The sequence below is a fragment of the Littorina saxatilis genome, linkage group LG11 (genome assembly GCF_037325665.1).
Source record: "Littorina saxatilis isolate snail1 linkage group LG11, US_GU_Lsax_2.0, whole genome shotgun sequence".
In the NCBI taxonomy this organism is placed as follows: Eukaryota; Metazoa; Mollusca; class Gastropoda; order Littorinimorpha; family Littorinidae; genus Littorina; species Littorina saxatilis.
In genome coordinates this window covers 17,465,649-17,490,480 of record NC_090255.1, presented here as the reverse complement: position 1 = coordinate 17,490,480, position 24,832 = coordinate 17,465,649, and the positions used below count along the sequence as shown (strand labels likewise).

General features: G+C 42.6%; 2 protein-coding genes across 3 annotated transcripts in view; one reads left to right on the top strand and one right to left on the bottom strand.

The window, feature by feature from the left end:
- LOC138979895 (beta-N-acetyl-D-glucosaminide beta-1,4-N-acetylglucosaminyl-transferase-like) overlaps positions 1-2,094 on the top strand; it is a 16,762-nt gene extending 14,668 nt beyond the window's left edge. The window contains exon 6 of one of the 2 annotated variants that reach the window (XM_070352659.1): positions 1,239-2,094. In XM_070352659.1, coding sequence (XP_070208760.1) covers positions 1,239-1,401 — 163 coding nt within the window. In that variant the 3' untranslated portion in view covers positions 1,402-2,094. Of the gene's footprint in view, positions 1-1,184 lie in introns of both variants that reach the window. The other variant, XM_070352660.1, reaches the window with a different exon arrangement.
- Positions 2,095-5,184: 3,090 nt separating this feature from the next.
- Positions 5,185-24,516, bottom strand: LOC138979906 (14-3-3-like protein). Its single transcript, XM_070352679.1, has 5 exons — positions 24,101-24,516; positions 20,440-20,572; positions 15,865-16,028; positions 14,650-14,745; positions 5,185-7,479 (listed from the first exon to the last, which is right to left on the bottom strand). The coding sequence occupies exons 1-5, from the start codon at positions 24,413-24,415 to the stop codon at positions 7,420-7,422; spliced, it is 768 nt and encodes a 255-aa protein (XP_070208780.1). The 5' UTR covers positions 24,416-24,516; the 3' UTR covers positions 5,185-7,419.
- Between the last annotated feature and the right edge of the window lie 316 nt (positions 24,517-24,832).

Here is a 24,832-nt window from a genome sequence, read left to right as displayed (position 1 = left end):
CCAAACAGCAGAAAAAGAAAAACAAGCTCAGGTGGGCTCTCTCTGTCTCTCTCTCTCTCTCTCTCTCTCTCTCTCTCTCTCTCTCTCTCTCTCTCTCTCTCTCTCTCTCTCTCTCTCTCTCTCTCTCTCTCTCTCTCTCTCTCTCTCTCTCTCTCTCTCCGTTGTGAATTTGTCGATATATTTGTTTTGTTTTAATAAAGCATTTGAAGTGATACATGTACTATAGATCGGACTTTTTCTCTCTTTTTTGGCAAAGGGGGGGGGGGGGGGGGGGGCGAACTTGACGAATCTGAAGAATCTTGGGAGTACGTACGCTGTACGGCCTTAATCTCGACGCAAATGCCCAATTTGCTTGAAAAACGCACCACAAGTATGGTCATTATAATCAAACCAAAGCAAGGTGCTTCTCTCCGATATTGGAAACAAAAAGTAGTCAAGAACCGCCCCCTGGCGACAAGACTAGCGTCCACTTTGTAACAAGCATCACGAAAACAAGCAAGGTACGCAACTCAGTGGAAATAACCGCCCAACTTGAATGGAGTGGAGGCATCTTGAACACACGGCCAGTACGTACAACTGGCCTTGTACTGGCCGTGTGTTCAAGATGGGAGTGGAGGCTGCTCTTTCTTTGCCGCCTATTCAACGACATTTTGTATGTGATGTTATCTCGTACACGAGCCAAAAGAAAAATGTCTGTTTCAGGGTTTGTTGCATTCAGACAATAAAGTTGAATTGAATTGAATATTGAATTGAATTGAATTTAAATTGAATAAGCTTTTCAATGAAAACACTTCCTTTTGCAAAGTGAAGGCAGTCCTGCCGGCTGCGCGTCAACACTATATTTGTAACGAAGAATCTTACGGTATGACTGTGGAAGCGATCTGAAGGCCTTTATTTTCTTAGATATATATATATATATATATACTCCCTTTAAGTTTAAATCGCCGACACGAGGAGGAATCATTGTATCTTTAAATTACCTTGTAATTAAGTTCGTTAGTCCCAAGACATATTGGGAGTTAATGTTTACATAGACTGAGGAGATGATGATGATGATATTGATGATGATGATGATATGGTGACGACGATGACGACAACCGTGCTGCTGCTGCTGCTGCTGCTGATGATGATGATGATGATGATGATGGTAACGATGATGCTGCTGATGATGACGATAACGACAGTAACGAGAGAAAACGACGATGATGATTGAGTAATGCACGCCCTGTTGACCACAGGAACGTGATGTTGCGTGGAGCCAAGATACGCATGGCTGAGGACGGCTTGAGCTCGCTCAGCTACACCCGGGTGAATTTCCTGGAGCGGGAACTCTACACGTGGCTCTTGGTGCGAGTGCCTCCACCTCCTCCTCCTCGTCGACCTCGGGCCCGATTTCACTGAACACATTATGTAAATTATCTTAAGTCTTATCATCATTGTATTTTCAAAACATAATTTGAATTTTGTCTAACCGAGTGCCGAAGCCCACAGGGAGACGTACTATTGCGTCACCCTTATCACATGTGTTTACTCTACCGTGGCAGGTAGAATTCAGAGAGAGTGCGCGGCGAAAGAACGTTGTGAGTGGATGGGATGACTGTTCTTTGATTAAATTCCCCACAATGATGTGCTTGGCAAATCACGAATAAGAAAATCCTCAAGGCCTTCTTTTCCTTCTCTTCGTCCTCCTTGATGTCAACATATCCGCCATTATTTGTTCTTCTGCTTTATTTTTATGTCAACCATAATGAAAATGTGTAATTTAGTATAGGTTCTGGCCACGTAAAATAAGCATTTGCTTGAGTGCGTGTCCTGGTTGTATGTTTTGAATTGTTTCATGCCAAGAATTCTGAATAAAATTTTGTTTAAACCAACATATCCCCCAATCTGATACACGTGGCATTAAGCTGTATGCAGTGGAACCTCCCCTTCGAGACCTCGATCCAATCTGAGAATGTGTATTTACATAATATTATAAAGATACTTCTCCCAATCTCTCGTGGGACTAACGACATTGCGTGCATGTACTACTGTGTGTTGTTGATGTTGCCCATGTATGTCCCCTTGATCCAAAAAAATAAAACATTAACCGTCTTTTGAGTTCAGTTTGGTGTTTGGGATGGTTGTACAAAAGGCCAGAAAACGAAACTGATCAGTCAAACTGTCAGATATTTCTTAGGAATTTATTACTGATTATGAGCACATTCCGACACGTTGCCGGTGTCGTGAACACGTATGCACCACATGATTTTGTGATGAAGAAACACACACACGCGCACGGATTTTATTTTTACAATTGATTTGATGGGAGGTAACTGTGCTTAGTAAGAGTCGTCAAAAACAACGGTTGCTTCCCTTACACAACAAAACTCGCTCGCTCTCTGTCTCTTTCTCCATGGAAGTTATATCCACCCTGCAAGGGCGGATCTGGGGGGGGGGGGTTACACGGGTTACGTAACCCCCCCACCCCCCAAAAAAAAGAGGTAATTTATTGGCTCAGGATGCACCAGATAGCTCTATTTTGCTTCTTTGGATAAAAAAAATTTCCGGGGGGGGCATGCCCCCGGACCCCCCTAGAGGCTTAGGCGCCTTCGGCGCCGTCAACTTGTATCTTTGCAGTCATTTTGTAACCCCCCCCTCCAAAGTGAATTGACCCGCCCTTGACCCTCTCCCTCAAAATATGTTTGCCGATCATAGAGTTAATTCCACATGCCATCATGGGTTCTAATTTTTCCAGGTTTTGTATGTGCACGCAAGCGCGCCGCTTTTCTCTGTGTGTGTGTGTCCGCGCGGCCGGGAGTCAGTGTGCAGATGCATAAACACATGAACAGTAGAGTCAATCTAAAACATTCATTAATCTCAAAATTGTCGCCGTGCTTTGGCAAAGTAAACAGACCGGATGTTGATTTTTGATACGTGCCCAAGTGGAGGGATGGTCTTATTCCATGTAAAAGCCTGGAGAGATCTGTGTTGTGAGCCTAATCGAGTCCTTTGACGCGGTACAGGGATCGTGCCTCAGTTTAACTTGGAAATTCATTTTAACAACTGAACTGAAGCAGAGACAGAGAGAGACCACAGTTGTCTATCGTACAGTGTGTGTGTGTGTGTGCACGTATATGTCGGAGTGTGCCGCGGCAAGCGCGCCTACGCTGAGGCAATATATTTCCTCGTACCTTCAGTTTTTACTGTGAAACAAAAAGGAAATTCATTTTAAACAAGGAGAGACAGAGACAGACCACAGTTGTCAGTCTGTCTTACGGTGTGTGTGTGTGCGCGCCTACATGCAACATAATTATTTCCTTCCACTTCCAAATGTAAAGTTCGGATCTTACACATACAGCACTATAATGTTCACTGCGCCCCGAAGCAGGCTTTTATAAAACTGTTACCCACCTCTTGTTTGTGACACCAACACCAGCTCAAGTCATAATTCTTTGTCATTTAATAAACAGAAGCCACTCACGTCACTATAGTTACCAATCGATCCTAATCCAAACATACTATGAAGCTACGTACCAATGACCACTGATTCCGAGACTGCGGCGAGAGGTTTCTACAGTTACAATTAGCGAAGAGCAAAAACGCAGAGAAAGGCCGTTTGTTTCAGATACATGATGCTCATGGACAGCTAAGTAACGAACTTTTTGGTACTGTATTACACAGGGGCGGATTAGGGGGGGGTGGTTACAGGGGTTCCGGACCCCCCCCCCCCCTCCCCCTCGGCTGTTTAAAAAAAATAAAAAATAAAAAGTTTGTGAATGTTGTTGTTGTTTCTGTCTGTAAAGCCGGGGGAAGTGTTATTTGTATAATCAGTAGCATTTTTGTACAGTTTTAACTGCCTCTCCTCTGCGACATGTCTTTCTTCTAACCATACTATATGATGTCGGGAGCAGGTATCATGCAAGATCAATTGACATTATTTAAACTTTAAAAGATATAATTAGTGGCTGCTGACACCAGTTGATCATGTTTAAAATCACGGATAAGCTACAAATTGTTTATAAGATAGCTGAAATTCTTAAGCTTCAGGGGGGCAAACCCCAGGTTGTACCCACCCCCCCCCCCCCCCCCCCCCCCCCCCCCCTCGGGCTTATCTGCTCCGCCCCTGTTACAGTAATGTTTTAGTGATTCTGATGCTGCTGTTTTAGGTTTGGATTATATGAGGGCCGGGAAGTTCTCCTGGTGTTGTTTTTGAGGGAGTCAATGACTGTGTTGGTGTTTATGAATCATTTACATCTTAACGGCATATTTCCAATGTGGTAGTTTGTGATTTTTAAACGGAATTGAATGGCATTTTTTGTGTATGACTCTTTTACATATGTCTTAATCGTAACAGCGAGAGATCATGCAGAGAGGTGTTCAGTTGAGAACAATGTTATTAATTAGTACATATATTTAAATATATTAATATGGATGTTGTGTTTCGTTTGTCTTTGTTACTTGCACCACCACTGCAATTTCTCCATGTGAGAAAATAAAGTTAATTTGATTCGATTTGTATGCGTGCTCCATAAATAAACAAGATGGTTGGGTGTCCTGAATGCATCTTCTTCATTAAAGCAAACCCAAAAGCAAACATTCTCCCGTGTGTGTGTGTGTGGTTGTGAGTGTGTGGTTGTTACATGTACCTTTGTGATAAAAAAAAGAGAATTCGTCTTTTTATTAACCTACTTTTAGCATTTTCTTCACTGTGCAATTTTGAATTGATATGCTCTTTGCCAACCAAAGTCAACGTTTATTAACTCCCTTACTGTTTGTATGTATTATCTAAGTTTATCCAGTTTGGTACTATCAGCGAGCACAAACAAACAAGTAATGTTATAATTGAATAAATTGGAGCTCTAAAATATGCAAAAGACAATTGAACCCTAGCCAAGAAGAAATCAAACATAATTACAATTGCAAGACTCGTGCTTCAAGACCGTATTTGCTCCGACACCCTATGCAATGTCAAACTCAATGCGCAACTAAGGTACCTCCATCTTAAATTAGATTCCCTCTCTCAAAAGACCTACTTTTCTCAGATTTTAGGCGGAGGTTTTAAATCACTAGAACCCAGCAAAACTTACATGACTGTGTAAGTGTAAACTAACTTACACACTTACATGTTATAAATGAGCAGCAAATCCTAAGACTGAGAACACACACACAAGTAACCAAGTACACAACAACAAGAAACACAAATCCAATTCCTGTGTTTATTGTTTTGCCACAATATTATACGTAATAATAATCAATAATGAGAGAGTAAATGTAAAGAATAGCAACTGACAGTCTTCAAAACCGAGTTTCCGATAAACTATGCAAGAAACATCACTACTAGGGCAGGAAAAGTGGGGTACAGAGATGGCTTTTTCAGGGTTACAAGCAAACCTAACTGTGTTTCTGTCACCGACACAGTACAACTATAGGACCGTTGTCGACAGCTCAAAGATAACACACATACACCATGAACATTTAGAACTGAAACCGTAACAGCGGAGCGGTGGAGAAGAACCATGACAAAGCGCCAAGAGAAAACTAAAATCAAAGAGAAGGGAGCAGGTGATAAAATGATGAGGTCTTGGAGGTACAGACTCTTTGAGTCCAGTGAAAAACGAGCAGAAGGTGAGAGAGATAGAGAGAGAAGGAGAAGAGAGAAGACATCAGATGAGTGAAAAGAGCCAGAAACAAAAGAGAGTGGGAAGCCAGAGAGACTCGGAGAGAGAGAGAAAGCAAAGAGAAAGGGAGAATGATTATGATGGTGAATAGTAATAAGAATGTAGCAAATAAAATCCAACATGACATCGATTCATTCACACAAAGTGCGCGACAATAAAGCATGCCTCTCGCTTGGCTGCTTGAGACAAACAACAATGGACATGACTGTCACTGGTTTTAGTCAGTGGAAAGTCTGTGTGTGTCTCGCGGTGAACTTCTCTGCGTGTGTGTGCAAGTGTGTGTGGATGTAATGAGAGAGAAGAAAAGCGAGAGAGGCCACATTTCGGGCTGCTAAAAGCCATAAGACAGAACACAGTCCGCAGTAAGTATCACCAACTTCCGGCAAACTGACACTGGGAAACGACATGCAACTAACTCACAATACATCCTAAATCCTTTAATTAAAAAAAGCCAAACATCAAATCGTCGATAATATCCACGCTGGAAGGGAACACTTCAACCCTCGTGTTCAGTAACTTCAAACTGAAAACTTGTATCCGTCGACGCTCATCACGAGAGAAAAACGCTATCAAGAAAAACAACACTTGATACTTCTTTTCTCCGTTAAATGCAAGACTTGTCGCCGCCAACATCGACCCTGGGAACGGTACACCACATCAACTAGATGATCTCTTGCCAGTGGTAGCAGGCAAACATAAACAAAAACAGAGTTCTGGATTAAATCGAATCATGTCAAAAACTGAAGACCTAATCAAAAGTGTGGTGTGAACAAATGAAACAACCAATGAAAAGGATGGACAACCAAGATATGAAACTTGCTCATCTCACGTAACACTACACTAAAGGGGCAGTAACCAACAAATCAACCATGCGTGTAATCTACGGAAGGCTAGCCACCCGTCCTGCCTCATTCGCCGCAAACGAACACTGATCACCCAACCCATCCAACCAGGCAATGCTCAGAGAGGGAAGAAAAAAGCAATCTGATAACATCTCTCATTTCCTATTGCAAGACGAAGCATTAAAAATATCACAGCAAGTGTTTTGTGCTTCTTCTGACCCTTTCCAACTCACTTCTAATCTGAACCCATTCTTGAGCAAACAAATTCATTAACCTAGAACAATGGTGAACTGTGGTTCATATGTGTAGAAAAAAATAAACATTTGCATAAATGTCATTCAACTGAGCTGTAAAAATAAAATATATACGGCCATCGCAAAGTAAAACCCTGTTTCTGCCGAGCAGGAGGATATCCTGCTCAAGACAATCACTGTCATCTCTACTTCATTACCAAAACAAAGAGAAAAATAACCTCTTCTCATTCAATTCTGAACCATCAATCAAGAGACAACCGGACCAAAATCTGCTTGAACAGAAAAAAAATGATGGCCGCGTACAAAACTAGAAAGCAGACGAGCAAGTGAAGAGAGGGCACAGCGTGCAGTGACCTGAAAGGAAGGGTGACCAGCCCTGGCACTAAGCGATCCCTCGAACAAGCCTTGCATTGCAGATGAAGCGACCAACGCGTGGTGGACTAGATGGTGGGACCGACAAACAGGGGGGAGGGTGAGATGGGGCGAGTGAGACTCGGGCTGTTGCGTCGTTATCAAAATTTCCTTGCACTGGCTCTCACACGCGTGTACCCATTGCTATCATTCTTGCTGACACCATGACGAAATGAGAAAGGGTTTGAAGGGCTGGGCAGTTTTTGGGGGAGAGGGGGTGGGGGAGTGAGGCGGGGAGTGGAGCAACCATCATCACTGATTCTCTGCCTGGTGATCGTCAGCGCCCTCTCCCTGTGAGTCTGACGTCCACAGCTGAAAGAGAAGACACAAGTAAAAACGTTAGCATCACAACCAACAACACACTCACACACATTCCAATCTACCGTACCACAAGACCAGTACACTTCCAATACTGATCACATTTTAAAGGCACAGTAAGCCTCCCGTAAACCATCACAGAGCTCCCCGAGCGTCTAAATACAGTACAAGCATACTTCCATTTGAACGCTCACCGAACGGGAACATCCTGGCTGCTTTCTGTCGAGCGTGAGACATTTTCCAAGAATTTATTTTCGTAGACTTGTTCCGTTAACAACAACGGCGCCTCGTTTTTGCGCTAGACCTAACTTTTAAAATCTAAATAATAAATTGACAGCTTGTTACACAAACATTCTTTAATCATAAAAGAATTCGTTTTTCATCAAGACAAGATCAGAACAATTCGAAGTTGTGAAAGTTTAAAAAAAGAAAAGCCCGGAAGCAGGGTCACGCAAGGGTCGTAGCAGACGACGGCCGGTTTATCAGTGCAAATCGCCGTTCCTCTCAACAGTCAAAAGCCATCGCTAGAGTTCTTGTGAACCACAGCCGTTGTTTCGTGCATAAAAAAACGTGCTATTGTAGATAAGCTCACGTCGAGTCGCATTCAAATGACTAACTATGACGACTGCATTGTGAAAAGGGAAAACTGGATCACACGGGTTCACGATGGCTCAGGGGTAAGATAAACCACGCAAAAATAAATTCTTTGAAAATTGTTCGCTCTTTACGGAGGGCACCTAGGATGTTCTCAATTGGTGAGTGTTTAAATGAAAGGGTGTTTGTACTGTGTGTAAAAGCCTGACCGTATCTGTGATGGTTTACGGGAGGCTTACTCTGCCTTTAAAGTATAATGACAGGCACTCCCCACATACTCAGGCAAAAATCAATGAGAAGATGTCAACGCACATACAAAATCGAGTCGACGTGTAACCGTATAATAACAAACAAAATGGGGTTTAACCTTCACCGGATCACGCTTTGGACTACACAGTCCAGATAATGTGGGTCGTGTACGACCCATACTTTCTAAAGGATTCAACGTAAAAAGTACGACTCGACCCACGATATCCGAATAGGGATAAACTCTTCACCACCTCTTTGCAGCGTATGGGTCGTACACGACCCACACCATCCGAATAGGAATAAATACTATAATATACCTTCTTTAACCTTTGCCGTGCTTCCTGGGTTCACCTGTACCCAGAGACACACTAAAATCATTGTAACTCTGGAACCATTAAAGGTATCGTTTTGAAATTTTAAGTATCTCTCACACACCTAATTTGCTCTCTGTCTGCAAATTTTTAGTGTGTACATGACAAAACATTAAAATTAATTGATTATGATAATTTACATAAACACTACCGATGGCGCGGGTTCACACAAACCCATACTTTTAAAGAGTAGTAGTGATTGTAACTATCCCTCTGCCGACGGCGCGGGTTCTGCTACACCCATAATTACCAAAGCGGCGGAACAGTGTCTGTCTGCCTGTTTGTCTCCAAGAGACTGTCTGTCTCTCTGTCTGTCTGTCCGTATCTCTCTGTCTGTATGTCTGTTGTCAGTTGCTCTGTCTGTCTGTCTGTCTATCTGTCTATCCGTCTATCTGTCTATCCGTCTATCTGACTGTCTCTCTCTTTCTTAGTCTCTCTCTCTCTTTCTTAGTCTCTCTCTCTCTTTCTTAGTCTCTCTCTCTCTCTTTCTTAGTCTCTCTCTCTCTCTCTTTCTTAGTCTCTCTCTCTCTTTCTAGTCTCTCTCTCTCTTTCTCTCTCTCTTTCTTAGTCTCTCTCTCTTTCTTAGTCTCTCTCTCTCTCTCTTTCTTAGTCTCTCTCGCTCTCTTTCTTAGTCTCTCTCTCTCTCTTTCCTAGTCTTTCTCTCTCTCTCTCTTTCTTAGTCTCTCTCTCTTTCTTAGTCTCTCTCTCTCTCTTTCTTAGTCTCTCTCTCTCTCTCTTTCTTAGTCTCTCTCTCTCTCTTTCTTAGTCTCTCTCTCTTTCTTAGTCTCTCTCTCTCTTTCTTAGTCTCTCTCTCTCTCTCTTTCTTAGTCTCTCTCTCTCTTTCTTAGTCTCTCTCTCTCTCTTTCGGAGAGTGGTGTCCCTTGGCGTAAGAGACAAGTCGACGTGACAGGAGCTCTCTAAGTGTTTGCTTTACAACTCGCCAAGATGACCATTGTTGGACTACCAACACATGTGGAATCCATCCTAGCCACCCTTCTGTCGGACCACCTCGTTAAATCGTGGAAAGTTGCTGGTGAGGGAGAGGACACAGTGTTTGTCCTTCGACTGAGCGCCAGCCAACATGGACAAGAAGCCGCCATTACCGCACCAACCGGCCAGTGGCGAAAAAAGTCTGCTGCACAGATCCGCCGAGACAGGAGACGAGCAGAGCTCAGAGCTGAGCAAAGGAGAACACAGGTGGGAATTAATTCATGCAATACAATGCCTGACTTTCAAACTCATCCACTAAAAGACTTAGCTCCTGTTCCTACGATCAAAAATGATAACGCAAATTCCAGTGCAGTGACAAGTGACAGTGTCAAACAACAACATTCCACAGAAAGATCACGTGAAACACGCAGCCTGGCCACACCAACACAGCCCACACCTGCCCACTGTGACACTGCACACACCTGCCCACTGTCACACAGCACGCACCTGCCCACTGTGACACTGCACACACCTGCCCACTGTCACACAGCACGCACCTGCCCACTGTGACACTGCACACACCTGCCCACTGTCACACAGCACGCACCTGCCCACTGTGACACTGCACACACCTGCCCACTGTCACACAGCACGCACCTGTCCACTGTCACACTGCAAGCTTAACCACGTGCGAGAGTGTCAACTCAGAGGTTTGTTGTGCTGTGACGTCACAGACAGCAGACGACGAAACCACTGTAGCTGAACTGGCAGCAACGGACCGAGAGTTTGAACCAGATGATGTCTACGACTTAGCCTCACACTGCTCACAGAACGTGCAACTTAAAGAGAAACTGTTAAACAGAAAGAGGAACCGCACTCTCACAAAAGTAGTGTGCGAAAGAAAAGGTGGAAAGAAGACGCTGATTGCAAGGGGAGACGACTACGTCCTGACATACGACTGCGAAACAGCACAGACAACGTCATTCCAAGAAGAGGAGGAAACGCCCCCGTGTGTCCGGCGTCTGCCCCAAGTCGACCGCAACGTCTTTGGAGAAGAAATCGACCATCTCACGACTGACCTCCATGTCGTGTCTACACTGGTACAGTGCTACCTCCGTGCCATGCCAGACTGACTGTTGTCGCAAAACTACAGGGCACACATATTCCATGTGTGTTTGTGACAAACCGCGATCGATATGGAACAATACCGTGTTCGAAACGGAAAAGTTATTTCCCGACTTGGATTACAAGTTGGATGCTTCGGACCGAATCACGATGCATTGTTTTTTGTGTAACAGACTGAAACCAATGTGTACACTGATGTTCGTGGATCGTTCGACTACCCAACCCCCCAGAACCCTTTTGCTATAAACATGAGTTTTCGCAAATAAACATTCTGATTCTGATTCTGATTCTCTCTCTCTTTCTTAGTCTCTCTCTCTCTCTCTTTATTAATCTCTCTCTCTCTCACTCTCTCTTTCTTAGTCTCTCTTTCTCTCTCTCTCTCTCTTTCTTAGTCTCTCTCTCTCTCTTTCTTAGTCTCTCTCTCTCTCTTTCTTAGTCTCTCTCTCTCTTTCTTAGTCTCTCTCTCTCTCTCTCTCTTTCTTAGTCTCTCTCTCTCTTTCTTAGTCTGTCTGTCTCTCTCTCTCTCTCTGTCTCTCTCTCTGTCTCTCTCTCTCTCTTTCTTAGTCTCTCTCTCTCTTTCTTAGTCTCTCTCTCTCTCTTTCTTAGTCTCTCTCTCTCTCTTTCTTAGTCTCTCTCTCTCTTTCTTAGTCTCTCTCTCTCTCTTTCTTAGTCTCTCTCTCTTTCTTTCTTAGTCTCTCTCTCTCTCTTTCTTAGTCTCTCTCTTTCTTAGTCTCTCTCTCTTTCTTAGTCTCTCTCTCTTTTTTTGTCTCTCTCTCTCTCTCTTTCTTAGTCTCTCTCTCTTTCTTAGTCTCTCTCTGTCTCTCTTTCTTAGTCTCTCTCTCTCTCTTTCTTAGTCTCTCTCTCTCTCTCTTTCTTAATCTCTCTCTCTCTTAGTCTCTCTCTCTCTCTTTCTTAGTCTCTCTCTCTCTTTCTTAGTCTCTCTCTCTCTCTCTTTCTTAGTCTCACTCTCTCTCTCTCTTTCTTAGTCTCCCTCTCTCTCTCTTAGTCTCTTTCTTAGTCTCTCTCTCTCTCTTTCTTAGTCTCTCTCTCTTTCTTAGTCTCTCTTTCTTAGTCTCTCTCTCTCTCTCTTTCTTAGTCTCTCTCTCTCTCTTTTTCTTAGTCTCTCTCTCTCTCTTAGTCTCTCTCTCTCTCTCTTTTTCTTAGTCTCTCTCTCTCTCTCTTAGTCTCTCTCTTTCTTAGTCTCTCTCTCTCTCTCTTTCTTAGTCTCTCTCTCTCTTTCTCTCTCTCTTTCTTAGTCTCTCTCTCTCTTTGTTAGTCTCTCTCTCTTTCTTAGTCTCTCTCTCTCTCTTTCTTAGTCTCTCTCTCTCTCTCTCTTTCTTAGTCTCTCAGTCTCTCCCTCCCCCTCTCCCTCCCCTGCAAGAAGTCGGTGAAGGGAGAAACTCGATGCACCCACTGAAGTAGCGCTGTGGGTTTCCCTGAACCCACCCCGTCGTTAGAGAAATAAACGGTAAAAACCCTCTTTCAAATGTATGGGTTCAGACAAACCCGCATCGTCGTTAGAGAAATAAACAGTAAAAACCCTCTTTCAAATGTATGGGTTCAGACAAACCCGCATCGTCGTTAGAGGAATAAACGGTAAAAACCCTCTTTCAAATGTATGGGTTCAGACAAACCCGCATCGTCGGGAGTGTGTAGTCAAAAGCGGCATCCGGCAAAGGTTAATTCCATGGGTTGTCCACGACCCACAACATCCGGACTGTGTTGTTCAAATGACGTCATTGTTTGTTTGTTTACAAAGATAATCCTTCAAAAGAAGTTGGTTGATACGAAGGTACTATGGTGTTTGAGGATTATATGAAGTCTCGATCCATAACTCCCAATAGTTTTAGAGATACATGTAGACACTTTTGTGAGGCTCTGGATCTTCCAAGACCAAGGAAGCACGGTGGAGGTTAAAAGGATACAATTAAACCAAAAAATGGGTAAAACCTTCTACAATTCCAACGTGTTTTAACAAATTCTCAAGGCTCTGGCTTGACTGTTTCCTTGACTACTGTTGTCTGTATTTCAAGTGTTTACCTCCCAAAGTATTTTTGATCGCTTTGATCCAATGCCTCTTACTTTCAAGATAAAACAAGAAAAGCAAATGCTGATATGATTCACCTTTCAATCATACATAACATGTGAATCAAAAGCATACTATGTGCTGCTCTAGCTTCGTAAGATTCAAGAGTACTACATGTTTCCATTTATTGACCCAAACTTCACCCCAATGCGACCCGCATCAATCCATTTTGTTATTTGTTTGTTTGTTTGTTTATTTGTTGCTTAACGTCCAGCCGACTACGCAGAGCCATATCAGGACGAGGAAGGGGGGATGAAGGGGGCCACTTGTCAAGCGATTCCTGTTTACAAATGCACTAACCCATTACTTGTGTCCCAGCAGGCTTTAGTAAAACTAAATTAATACCTACTGGAAGATTACCAGTTTCCAGTATGTTAAAATAGGCTTAACCTATCTACTGCTGGACTTACATCAGAACACTAACAGATTAAACTATACATGAATCGCGAGACAAGCGGCAAGAGAAGAGATTTTTGGAAAAAATACAGGTGAATGAGCAAGAAGGCAGAAAAAAGAAAAGAATTCATGAAGAAAAAGAGAGCATGACAGGAAAGAGGAACCAAAAATCTACCTAACAGCAAACTAGAAAGCTCCTGCGGTTCCAAAAACAGGAGGGGCCTTTAATTTCATAACCGCAGTGCCCCACTGCGGGATCCATTTTGTTATCCAATCCTAAGAATATCCTACAGATGCAAACTTGCCCGCCCCCCACCCCCTTCCAAAATTTTAGAAAGAAGGAGAGAAAAAAGTAAATAAGAACCATAGTAACTTTTTCTGGCACTTTCAGCAAATTGTGTTTTTTTATACTGGGCTGGTCAAAAAAATAATTATAATGTGCCTTTGTATACTCAAGACACTTTAGTGACTTAACTTCTGACACTATCATACTATGGCATCATAGGGGGCCCGGTAGCTCAGTTGGTAGAGCACTGGACTTGTGATCGAAAGGTCGCAGGTTCGAATTCGGGCCGGGACGGACACGGGTCAACTTTATGTGCAGACCCAGAGACGGAAGCCATGTCCCACCCCCGTGTCATCACAATGGCACGTAAAAGACCTTGGTCATTCTGCCATAAGTGCAGGTGGCTGAATACACCTAAACACGCAGACACTTGGGTAGTGCGACTCCGTTGCTGCTAGCTTTCCACTGGGAGGAAGCGACCCGAATTTCCCAGCGATGGGACAATAAAGTAATGAAAATGAAACAAGTTGGCATCACCAATAGTCTAGCTGAGGCTAAAATACACCAAAAACTAAGCTGCCACGTCAAAAATCAACCAATGACATTGTCACTTGATGAGGTCACAGACTTATTTTCTTGATACATGTAGTTCAGTGGATAGTTTCAGTGGTGATCAATCATCTCCAGCAAACATTTCATGCTGTGACCTTGCAATATGACAAAAAGGAGGGAAACTTTTTTCTCGTCTCAGATCATCAAAACCTACTTAAGTTTGTGATATTTTGAGGTTCTAGTTTCAAACCTCATCGTGATTTTTTTTTCTACAGCTGGCCAACTGGTCATTGCTATGACTTCTCCGATTGCTCAAGCGAGTCAAAAAGCCTAATTGCAAACGAGCGAGTTCGGCACAGACACACTTAGCATCACCCTTTTCGGTTTGAAGTTTTCCACAATCCCTGACGAGTGGATGTGCCTCAATGTCAAGGACAATTCAAGAAGCCAAGGACTGGGATCAGGGAGAGAAGGTGTGTGTGGAAAATAATATCAAAGCTAGACCTTGCCATCACACAAATAGACAGAAGTTGTTGCAGTAGACAAGCCAGAGAAGGGAGACAAGGGCAACTTACAGTGAGGTTATCTCTTAACAGCTGCATTATCAATGTGCTGTCTTTGTAGGAGTCTTCGTTCAACTGATCTAAAGATGCGATGGCGTCGTCGAATGCCTGCAACACATATCATTCAACTCAAGCATAATTATCATGTGCCAAGAAACGAGTACAAGTTCAGGAATGTATCTCATCACTGTAGACATCAACAAACTAAATTTGATTCAAGTTAACAACCCAAGATCACTGAGCTTAAATGCGCAACAAGAAACACATGTTTCATTTTGAATTCAGCAATCAACCACAAATACTGCCTGTCTCTTTCCAACACTAGTTTTAATCCCTTTCTTCTTGCTTTCATCCTATAGAAAACAAGAAAAGCAAATACTTTCACAACTCTCCTTCTTCGTCATTTCCCATTACAGTGGAACCCCTCCCCCCCCCCCCAAAAAAAAAGACGTACTCCCTCCCATTTAAGACCCTCCCCCCTTCCCATCCGATAGAAGACTCCCTCAAATCATAGCTTGATGAGGTCAAGACTTATATCCTTAATAGCTCAGTGGACATTTTCAGTGTCGAAAATCTTTCAAGCAAACATTATCATGCTGTGACTGAAATTTGACGAAAACAAGTCAAAATTGTGGTCATGTCTGCTGATTATGAACACCTACAATTGTGTGAAATTTGGAGGCTTTTGCTACCCAAAAACCTGGAGAAAAACGCTCAACGTAAAGTTTTTACAAACATGACCCCGCTGTGACCCCAAAATGTGACGGGGGTGCACCAAACTAGGGTCATGTCGGTAGATTATCAAACCCTTGAAATGTTCAAAGTTTCAAAACTCGAGCTTCAAATAACCCCGAGATAACGTCAACGTTAGGTTATTATGAATCGAACATGACCCACCTGTGACCCCAAAACTTGACGAGGGTCAATCAAACTTACGTCAAGTCTCGAGATTATCAAACCCTAGAAGCTTGCAAAGTATCAAAGCTCTTGCTTCAAAAACATCCAAGATAATTTCAACGTTAAGTTTTTCTAAAACGAACATGACCCCGCTGTGATCCCAACATTTGACGAGGGTCAACCAAACTGGGGTCCCTTGGTGAGATCATCAAATCCTAAAAGTTTGCAAAGTTTCAGAGGTCTAGTTTGAAAAGCCTCTGAACCTGGCGGACACATGTATATGAATCCTAAGATAAAAGAACCTAAGAACCCAGACAAAAGAGTACTTACGGATTTAGCAAGTGAACACGCCTCATCGGGGTTGTTCATGATTTCATAATAGAAGACGGAGAAGTTGAGAGCGAGACCCAGGCGGATGGGGTGGGTGGTGGGCATCCTTTCTTTGGCAATGTCTGTAGCGTCCTTGTAGGCTTGCATCGACTTTTGAACATGGTCTGCAACAAAACAAAACAAGAAGGGCAAAGCCCACACGACTCACATGCTGAACAGACCTTGATCTTTCTTTCAGAATAATTTTACAATAAGGCCAACAAAAAAAAATGCTTTGGTTACGGTTTCCCGACCGACCCTAACTTTTTGGGCCGACCCTAAACTTTTTTTTTGGTCCTAAAGCTAAAAATAAAATGAACCAAACACATACATACACACAAAAAAACCACACACACACACAAAAACCCACCGAAAACGACAACACCACGGCACAGAGAAAACATCGATCGCCGGCGAGCAGACAACAACAAGCCCGACAAGGGACACCACTCCGCTTTTTACAACTCCCATATCCAAGGGAAGTCAGTCTCGTGCGTTCGTTCGTTGCGCGAACGTTTTTGCAATCGTATTCGGAAAGTGCGTTCATATCGAACAAACACGACTGATAAGTTGGTACTCGAAGAGTGCAACCTTGGTGGACATTTTGCATGATTTTCATCCAACTTTGGACGGCAAACTGTTCGGGATAAAATGTGTTGGGTCGACGAAAATAAGTGCCGAGCCCGAAGACTCTTTCGAACTGGACTTTGGCATGACTCTCGAAAACTGTGTTCACTAGTGGCACTATACAGTTTAAAGGGTATGTCCAGTTTTCTTTTCTTAACATGAAAAAGTAATTAATATCTGTGGTTCCAAATACACCAATATGAAAATACCTCGAATATCCTGCATACACAAATATTTTTATCATTTCAAGAGGGACCAACCAAAAAAAACAAAAAACAAAAAAAAAACAAAAAAGTTTAATCGACCTACCTACCCTATTTTTTTTGGCCATGAAACCGTAACCAAAGCATTTTTTTTGGGGGGCCTAAAACTGAGAAAAACAATATTTTACACATTTTTCCTACCAAATTACAGGTGACCCAAGGTCAAGGTCATCCAAGGTCATGCAACACAAAGCTGTTAATTCAAGACATAGGAAGTACAATGGTGCTTATTGGCTCTTTCTACCATGAGATATGGTCACTTTTAGTGGTTCACTACCTTATTTTGGTCACATTTCATAAGGGTCAAAGTGACCTTGATCATATGTGACCAAATGTGTCTCATGATGAAAGCATAACATGTGCCCCACATAATTTTTAAGTTTGAAACAGTTATCTTCCATAGTTCAGGGTCAAGGTCACTTCAAAATATGTATACAATCCAACTTTGAAGAGCTCCTGTGACCTTGACCTTGAAGCAAGGTAAACCAAACTGGTATCAAAAGATGGGGCTTACTTTGCCCTATATATCATATATAGGTGAGGTATTCAATCTAAAAAAACTTCAGAGAAAATGGGAAAAATGTGAAAAATAGCTGTTTTTTAGACAACATTTATGGCCCCTGCGACCTTGACCTTGAAGCAAGGTCAAGATGCTATGTATGTTTTTTGGGGCCTTGTCATCATACACCATCTTGCCAAATTTGGTACTGATAGACTGAATAGTGTCCAAGAAATATCCAACGTTAAAGTTTTCCGGACGGCCGGCCGGACGGACGACTCGGGTGAGTACATAGACTCACTTTTGCTTCGCATGTGAGTCAAAAATGCAATTATTCTTGCAAATAGGACCCAAGACACATGGAAAGACTACAGTAGCCATGGTATTAACCCTTACACTGGTGCAAATCTGTAACACGTTACATAGCCACTGGTGAATAAACAGAGAGAAAAATAAAGAAAAACGGTCATATAGGTTTTCGCATCCATGGGAGGTAATCGGAACCGACCAAACAGACTGAGCCAGTAACGCGACATATGTCGTGACAACCAGGTGACAGTATACCAGACCTGTTTACCCCCCCAAATGAAAATCAGGAATGCAGCTGGTACTTTTCCGTAATTTGAGGCATCTTTGAGTAATCTTTTTTATCAACATCGCGCGCTAAACAAGTACAAAATTGATAACCATGTTTAACAGTATTGTACTACACACACAGAAGCTCGATGACACACACACACACACAGACACCTGATATATAATATGCAAGTTAACTAAGACAAGTTTACTTTATCTGAAAAAAAAACCCACAGTATTCAGGGGCGGAGCAAGAGAGCTAGAGGGGGGGGGGCTGAAGAATGTTAGCTATTTTATTAACAATTTGTAGCTTATCCTTGATTTTAAACATGATAAATTGGTGTCAGCAGCCACTCATTATTTCTTTTAAAGTTAGTATTAAATAATGGCAATTTATCTTCATTGATATCTGCTCCCGACAACAACAACAATTTCACAGACAGAAAATGTCTTTAGTTTTTTTTCCCACAGACTGAAATTATTTTTTTTGTTTTGTTGCTTTTTTGACAGCAAGGGGGAGGGGGGGGGGTCGGAACCCCTGTAACATCCCCCCACCACCACCCCTCAGCCCTTGGACTATTTACAGTCACTTGAAGATGCATGTGAACAAAACCACCTTACATTCTGTCACATCAGACATCCTGCATTAAAACCAGTCATAATAACTCTCTCCAGAAGCTACCTTTAATTTTAGAGGACCGATTCGTTTATTTCATTTAAACATTTTGTTGTAAGTTTTTCGATTCAAAGAACTGTGATCTTTGCTATATTGGAGAAATATTAATGGAGATCAGTTTTAGACTCAGAAAGACTTGAATTTCGGCAACAGCCAAGTAACTGATGAGCGCGACCATAGACCTACATCTATGTCTCTGGCGCGACTGACCGTAGTGAGAGATCGGTTCGCAGGTCTGAGAGATTCTGTGGAAGTAGAGACCTAGGTCAAATAAACTCGATGCGAAGCAGGCTCATGTTTTGCCAAACATGATTTCGTGTTTTTGTCTGTTTATTTGTGTACTGCATTTTGTTAAAACTAATGCTGCGTCTAACCTCGGGACACGTGCCGCGACGTGACTCGTAACTTACTAGCTTTGTTGTTGCACTGATCTCAAGTTGATCACCAAAATGAATGTGGTTCGCTCTTCTTAAACTTCACCAGACATCGCCACTTGACTTAATAGTTTTGCCGATGTTTCTGTACAACTTTCGCTTTTTTGGTTGGCATTTCGTCCCCACAGAGATCGGCCCTATATTACCCTTCGAACCAATGAATGTCGATCTCAAATCCGCGGAATCCGACAAATACCTTGCTGTGCACATGCGCAGAAAAGGCTGTTTCGGTCAGCCTTGAAATCACAGTCCTGGTGACTACCACAATTTTGACTTCGTATTTTCACGCACGAAAAAGGTTCTCTCGACCGGAATTTCCGGAATTTTCGGTAGTATTCCGTAATACCGGAATTTAGACCCCAAATCCGTAATAATTCCGGACAATCCGGGAGGGTAAACAGGTCTGGTATACGTAAAGTAGCGCGACATATGTCGCGACAACCAGCCTAAGGGTTAACCTAGTGAACGTATTCAAGGTTAGCAAACCATGAAGCTTTGAATTTGATGCAAAATGTGTGAAGAGCCACAAGAAACAAGACAAAACTACCAACCATCAGTGACCTTAATCAAGTAGCTTTACTGACTGCAGCACAAGTCGCCAAGGACATTCAAACATTAAGAACAAGTTTGGGGGTCAAGTGAAAACTGATGGAACCGGAAGTACTAATTTTTTGTTAGACTTTACAGGCAGGCAAAGGGACATTATAAGAGACAAAGAAGTGTCCCCACTTAGCAGGTAGCAGTCCCAGGCGGTATTCCTGGGTGGGGTGGGAGAGTTAGGAAGGGAAGGGTGAGGGGAGGGCCTTGTGTGCATCTCAGCTGACAGTTTTTCCCGTGGTAATGATCTAAAAAAAAAAAAAAAGTGCCCCTTCCCTGGTTGACAATTTCTTCACAGGGCCAGCCTGAAAGAATTGTTAATGTTCTTAGCAATTCTCTGGAGCTAACGAAAACAAAAAGAAACTGAATGAAAAGTGGGACCATGCCCATTTTGCAGTCTGGAAGGTACCGTGTCCGAAGGGAGCTGCTTAAAAAGTCCACTGGCTATGCCAAAACAGATGTGATGGGCGCAGTGGCCAAGTGGATAAGACATCGGCCTCCTAAACGGAAAGTTGCGAGTTCAAATTCCGGCCACAGCCGCCTGGTGGGCTAAGGGTGGAGATTTTTTTGATCTCCTAGGTCAACTTATTTGCAGATCTGCTAGTGCCTTATCCCCCTTCAAGTGTCCACGCAAGCACAAATCCAAGTGTGCATGGAAAAGATCATGTAATCCATGTCAGAGTTCAGTGGGTTATAGAAACACAAAAATACCCAGCATGCTTCCCCCGAAAGCGGCCTATGGCAGCTTGAATGGCAGGGCAAAAAGGCCATACACATAAAAACCCACTCGTGTAAAAACATGAGTGAATGTGGGAGTTTCAGCCCATGAACGAAGAAGAACTAAACAGGTGTTATGGTAATTACCTTTCCTCTGATCGCCCTGAGACACCTCAGACAGGTAGCGGAAGTAGTCTCCCTGCATCTTTAGGTAGAAGACGTGGCTGTCGTTGGAGTCGTCTTCTTTGGCCTTCTTGATGAGATGGTTTTGCAACAGATCCTGTACAGCAAACACGAGCACACAATTTTGAGCAAAAAACAACTAAGACAACTTCCACTGCCAGAGTTAGGTATGTAAAATGCTCAAAAGGCAGGAAAAGGGGGTTTAACAAAGCATACAAATCAAAACAAGCGGCATTACTTCCTTAGTACAGGACAATAGAAGTTGTCAGAATGTTTAAGTGGCGTGGCAGTGTAACATACACATCAGACATTATAAGATGTTTGATGGTCCGAGGGGGAGTATATCGTCTTTTGTTTCATATTTATTGACCAAGGCCGAGGTCAATAAACATGAAACAAAAGTCGATATGCCCCCCGAGGACCAACAAAAAAGCTGGTCAGACAACAAACCACCAAACATCGTTTTTGTCATCATTTTGGTACAATGGTAGTGAGAAAATAAGTGCACAATCAACACAGGGAGCCATGCTTTGAAACACGAGTATCGTTTTGATAACCACACAAGTTCCGTTTTGATAATCACTGGCAATCAAAGCTTGCGTGTGAAAGCAACTTTCTGTGTTTTTGAGTTCATAAAATGTTGGGATGAATATGTCAGGTTTGAGGATGCAGAGTTCTGTAGGTTCGTCTCGGTATTCCACCCCCTCGGCTTTCAGTTGTAAATATTAAGCTTTGTGATCGAATGTGGAAACTACGTTGGGTCAAAGGTCACAGAAGATTTGCGTCGTGCAGCGAAGGAAAGAATCGCGATCTTGTTTCCGACTCAGTGCCTCTGATTTTCATTAGACCTGTCATTCTGCTTGCTCGGCTTTGTTAGATGTGTGCATGTCTTGTTGCTATTTTCTTTGCTTTTATTATTATTTCTTATTTGCGCTTCGTTTATCGATACAATGTCTTGTGCACGGGTCAAAATGTGTGTGTCAGGGGTCAATTGGTTTGACTTGAACTTGACGTTCGTGTTTCTCCGAACGTCTGTGTATCGAAACACAGATACACGCACTCCATGACTTTATAAGAAGACAAAACATATCGGTAGGTTTCATTTGTTTGTGATGAATTTATGACCTTTCATGAAGTAGTTTTGTTTTTTGTTTACTTTTGCCAGTTTGCCAGTTCGTTTTTGGAACTTTGCGAAGCAGTGTTGTGTCGTCTGTTTAGGTCTGGGGAAACGCCAATGAAAAGAGCCGAAGAATCCCCGAGCGTTTCTATTGGGTTTGCTTTTGATTATCCATATGTATAACCTGCTTCCTGCAAGTGCAACTATGGTAACCGGGGATTTATTGCATGGGGAACATGATTTATTTCCCAGGTGCTTGTGAATGAGAAAATGATGACAAAGTTGATTGTTGCCATGACAGGTTAAAGCCGGCCAGCAGCGAGCTAGTTGCTAGTTGAAAAGCTTGGGTCAGTAAAAGGGCCTCAGCCCTCTTAGTCTCACTCAGCCACACCGCTTAAAAATCCGAAAGTGAAAGAGTTATTTCTGAACATCCTTTATTCTTTTTCAATTTCATGTTCTCCTTCCACCACTGTGGATCCATTTATTGCAGTAAGGTTCAGTTCACTTTCTCACCAGTGCTGCATAACATCTGAAAATAGCCTGGCTTAAGAATGCCCTTCAACAAGTCAAATGGAGCATCCAGAATACAAACCCCTGCGAGACTGTCCGAGCACAGTTAACATCAGATTCAGAGTCCAATATGGTATCATGATGTAGTGGCGCCTGATTGCACCTTTAAGTTTCAGTTTCTTGAGACAAACAAATCCTCCTCCTCCTCCCCCCCCCCCCCCCCCCCGGCTGGGACCATGACCCATCAGATTCAGAATTCGGTTGAGCAGGTCAAATCTCCCATTGATCTAGTCTTCTTCTTCCAGACCGACCCCTGCTAAGTATGTAGTAGTATGTATGATGCATACGGTTACAGATGTCATTTGATGTTCACATACACTGAGAGTGAGAGTGCATAGATACTCATCACTGTGGGATGAGTATAATGCAAGGACAAATACTGAAACAGGTCCCAGCAGGACGGCATTTATACTCGTAACATATCCCTGCCCACACAAATTACCTTGATACAGTTTTCAAACTTATTTACTTTACCCGAGCACATTGATTCTGGTACTACATCTATCCATCAGTTCAGCCACGAAAGTCTAAAACTCTTGGTCTTAAGTCTTACAAGTCACCATTTTCATTGACTGTTTCAGAGACACAGTATGTATTCATTTCCAGCAATTAAAAGTTTCTCCAGTGCCCGCAGACAAAGCAAGAGTGTGCACAGCATATCATTATCACGTCAGGATTTATGCCATATCTGACGCCATTTCTACTGAGGATCACACTGTTGCTGTGACTGGTAGTGGTAGTCATTAGTCAAGCATGGAATAGGCTGACACATTGATGACCCATTTTGAAAATGACCCACTCGTGGATCAAATGACATGTGCTGATTCTGGGCTAATTCCTTCAACTTCTATTTGAATTATTTCATTGAACATCTGAGCTTACATATTTCTAGCAAATGATTGAAACAGAAACATTAGCTAAATTCTCAACAACTTCTGGATTTACATTATAATGACATGTATCAAACTGAAACTAAGTGACTAAGGCCAAAAAAAATAATAGGTGTGGTTACGGTAACATAGCCAAAAAAAATAGGGTAGGAAGGTAGGCAATCACTTTTTTTTTGTTTTTACTTTTTTTTCTAATGTGTACAAATTAAACCTACTTGACAGGGAAATAAGTGTGCGACTCGGGCGCTTTCGCTTTCATTGCGTTTTCTGCACTCGTTTACTTGTTTTTTTTTGTATTTTTTTGACAAATGTAATAAAAAGTTATAGGGTCGGCCCCCAAAAATAGGGAAGGTCGGGTTACCGTAACCACACCTATTTTTTTTTTAGGCCTAACAAACAACAGGTTAAAGGGATTAATGGCAGTGGTATGTAATCTCAATGCGCCCTTTGACGCACTGAAGGGAATTGTGATGGGACATTTTCAGATTCAATGCGCCAATGGCGCACTAGTAAATGAAACCCTGAGGGCTGTATACTTCTTAGTGAGTCATTCTTGGGGAGAAAAGAATTTCCTGCATGTCAGTGAGTGACACACCCCCACAGTTACTGAGTTAGCACTAGCAGTCTAATTCTGTCTATGCCAAATTGTAGCCTACACATCTAAACTGAGCAAGTATACATTTGCTTCTTAGTGATCCTAAAGATCAACTCTTACAAACACTCTTGTTATTACACTACCCAATTATAAGACTATGCTATCTAATTCCAAAGTAGCCGGCCACTGCAACAGTCTTGACACTTGTCAGAACAAGCATTGCACCGGACACCGATCCCTGGCACAGCGAATGAGTTAGGAACTGGTAATGATCATCAACATTCGGAATCCATCCAATATTAACACCGGTACCTACTTCACAAACTGATAGGCAAGCAAAATTTAAGAATGAAAAACCGTATTAACTGCGATTATCATTATCAACGTTCGCGGACATAATTATTCATACTTCCTGAAAAGGCAAAAATGGCTAATTTTCGGAATGATACATACCAACACTTGGTTGCAGATTTCCTTCAGTTCTTCTTCAACCTTTTCTCTGTACTTCTTGGCCATTTCCAGCTTCTTATCATTCGCTTCACTCTTCTGCTCGATACTAGAAACAACTCGCCAGGCTGAACGACGGGCGCCGACGACATTCTTGTAGGCCACAGACAGCAAGTTCCTCTCCTCGTTGTCGAGTGGCGTGATATTGTTACCTGAATAACACTCTACCACACAGTTGCGCATTGCTTCTGCCATATCATCATAACGTTCGGCTTGCTCTGCAAGCTTCGCTGAATGCACACATTTTTCTTTTTGAGACATTCTTACTGTTGCTGGAGAAAGCTATCCTCCTTGCCAAATCAACCGGATTGATAAGAATGTATCCAAGATGGCTGACTTACGGGGCTACTTTCTTGCTAATACTCAAATAATCGGAAACTGGAAAACGTACACTTAAAGAAAAATGTTCTCGCAAAATCGTCTTGACTAAAGAATATACTTATTCTACAAAATAAACTGCAGCGACGGCACTCATTCGAAAGTAATAAGTCAGACATGCATGGACTATTTTCTATCTAAAACCGTCGCACCCACGAAATCGTTCACTGATATTCATTCGCGGATAGTGGGAACTCCTAGACTCCCAAAGCCTCGCTGGTCTTGACGTCATGAGTATCCATGACGATGGGATTATGGTGATTCTTGCAGAATTATTTTGAGAACTGTCAAGAATGTATA

Coding starts and splice junctions, on each gene's coding strand:
- LOC138979906 (XM_070352679.1), bottom strand. CDS start 24,415: ATGTCTCAAAAAGAAAAATGTGTGCATTCAGCGAAGCTTGCAGAGCAA. Junction 16,029..20,439: donor TCAGGGCGATCAGAGGAAAG/GTAATTACCATA, acceptor GTTTTGTTGCAG/ACCATGTTCAAAAGTCGATG. Junction 14,746..15,864: donor CGTGTTCACTTGCTAAATCC/GTAAGTACTCTT, acceptor TATGTGTTGCAG/GCATTCGACGACGCCATCGC.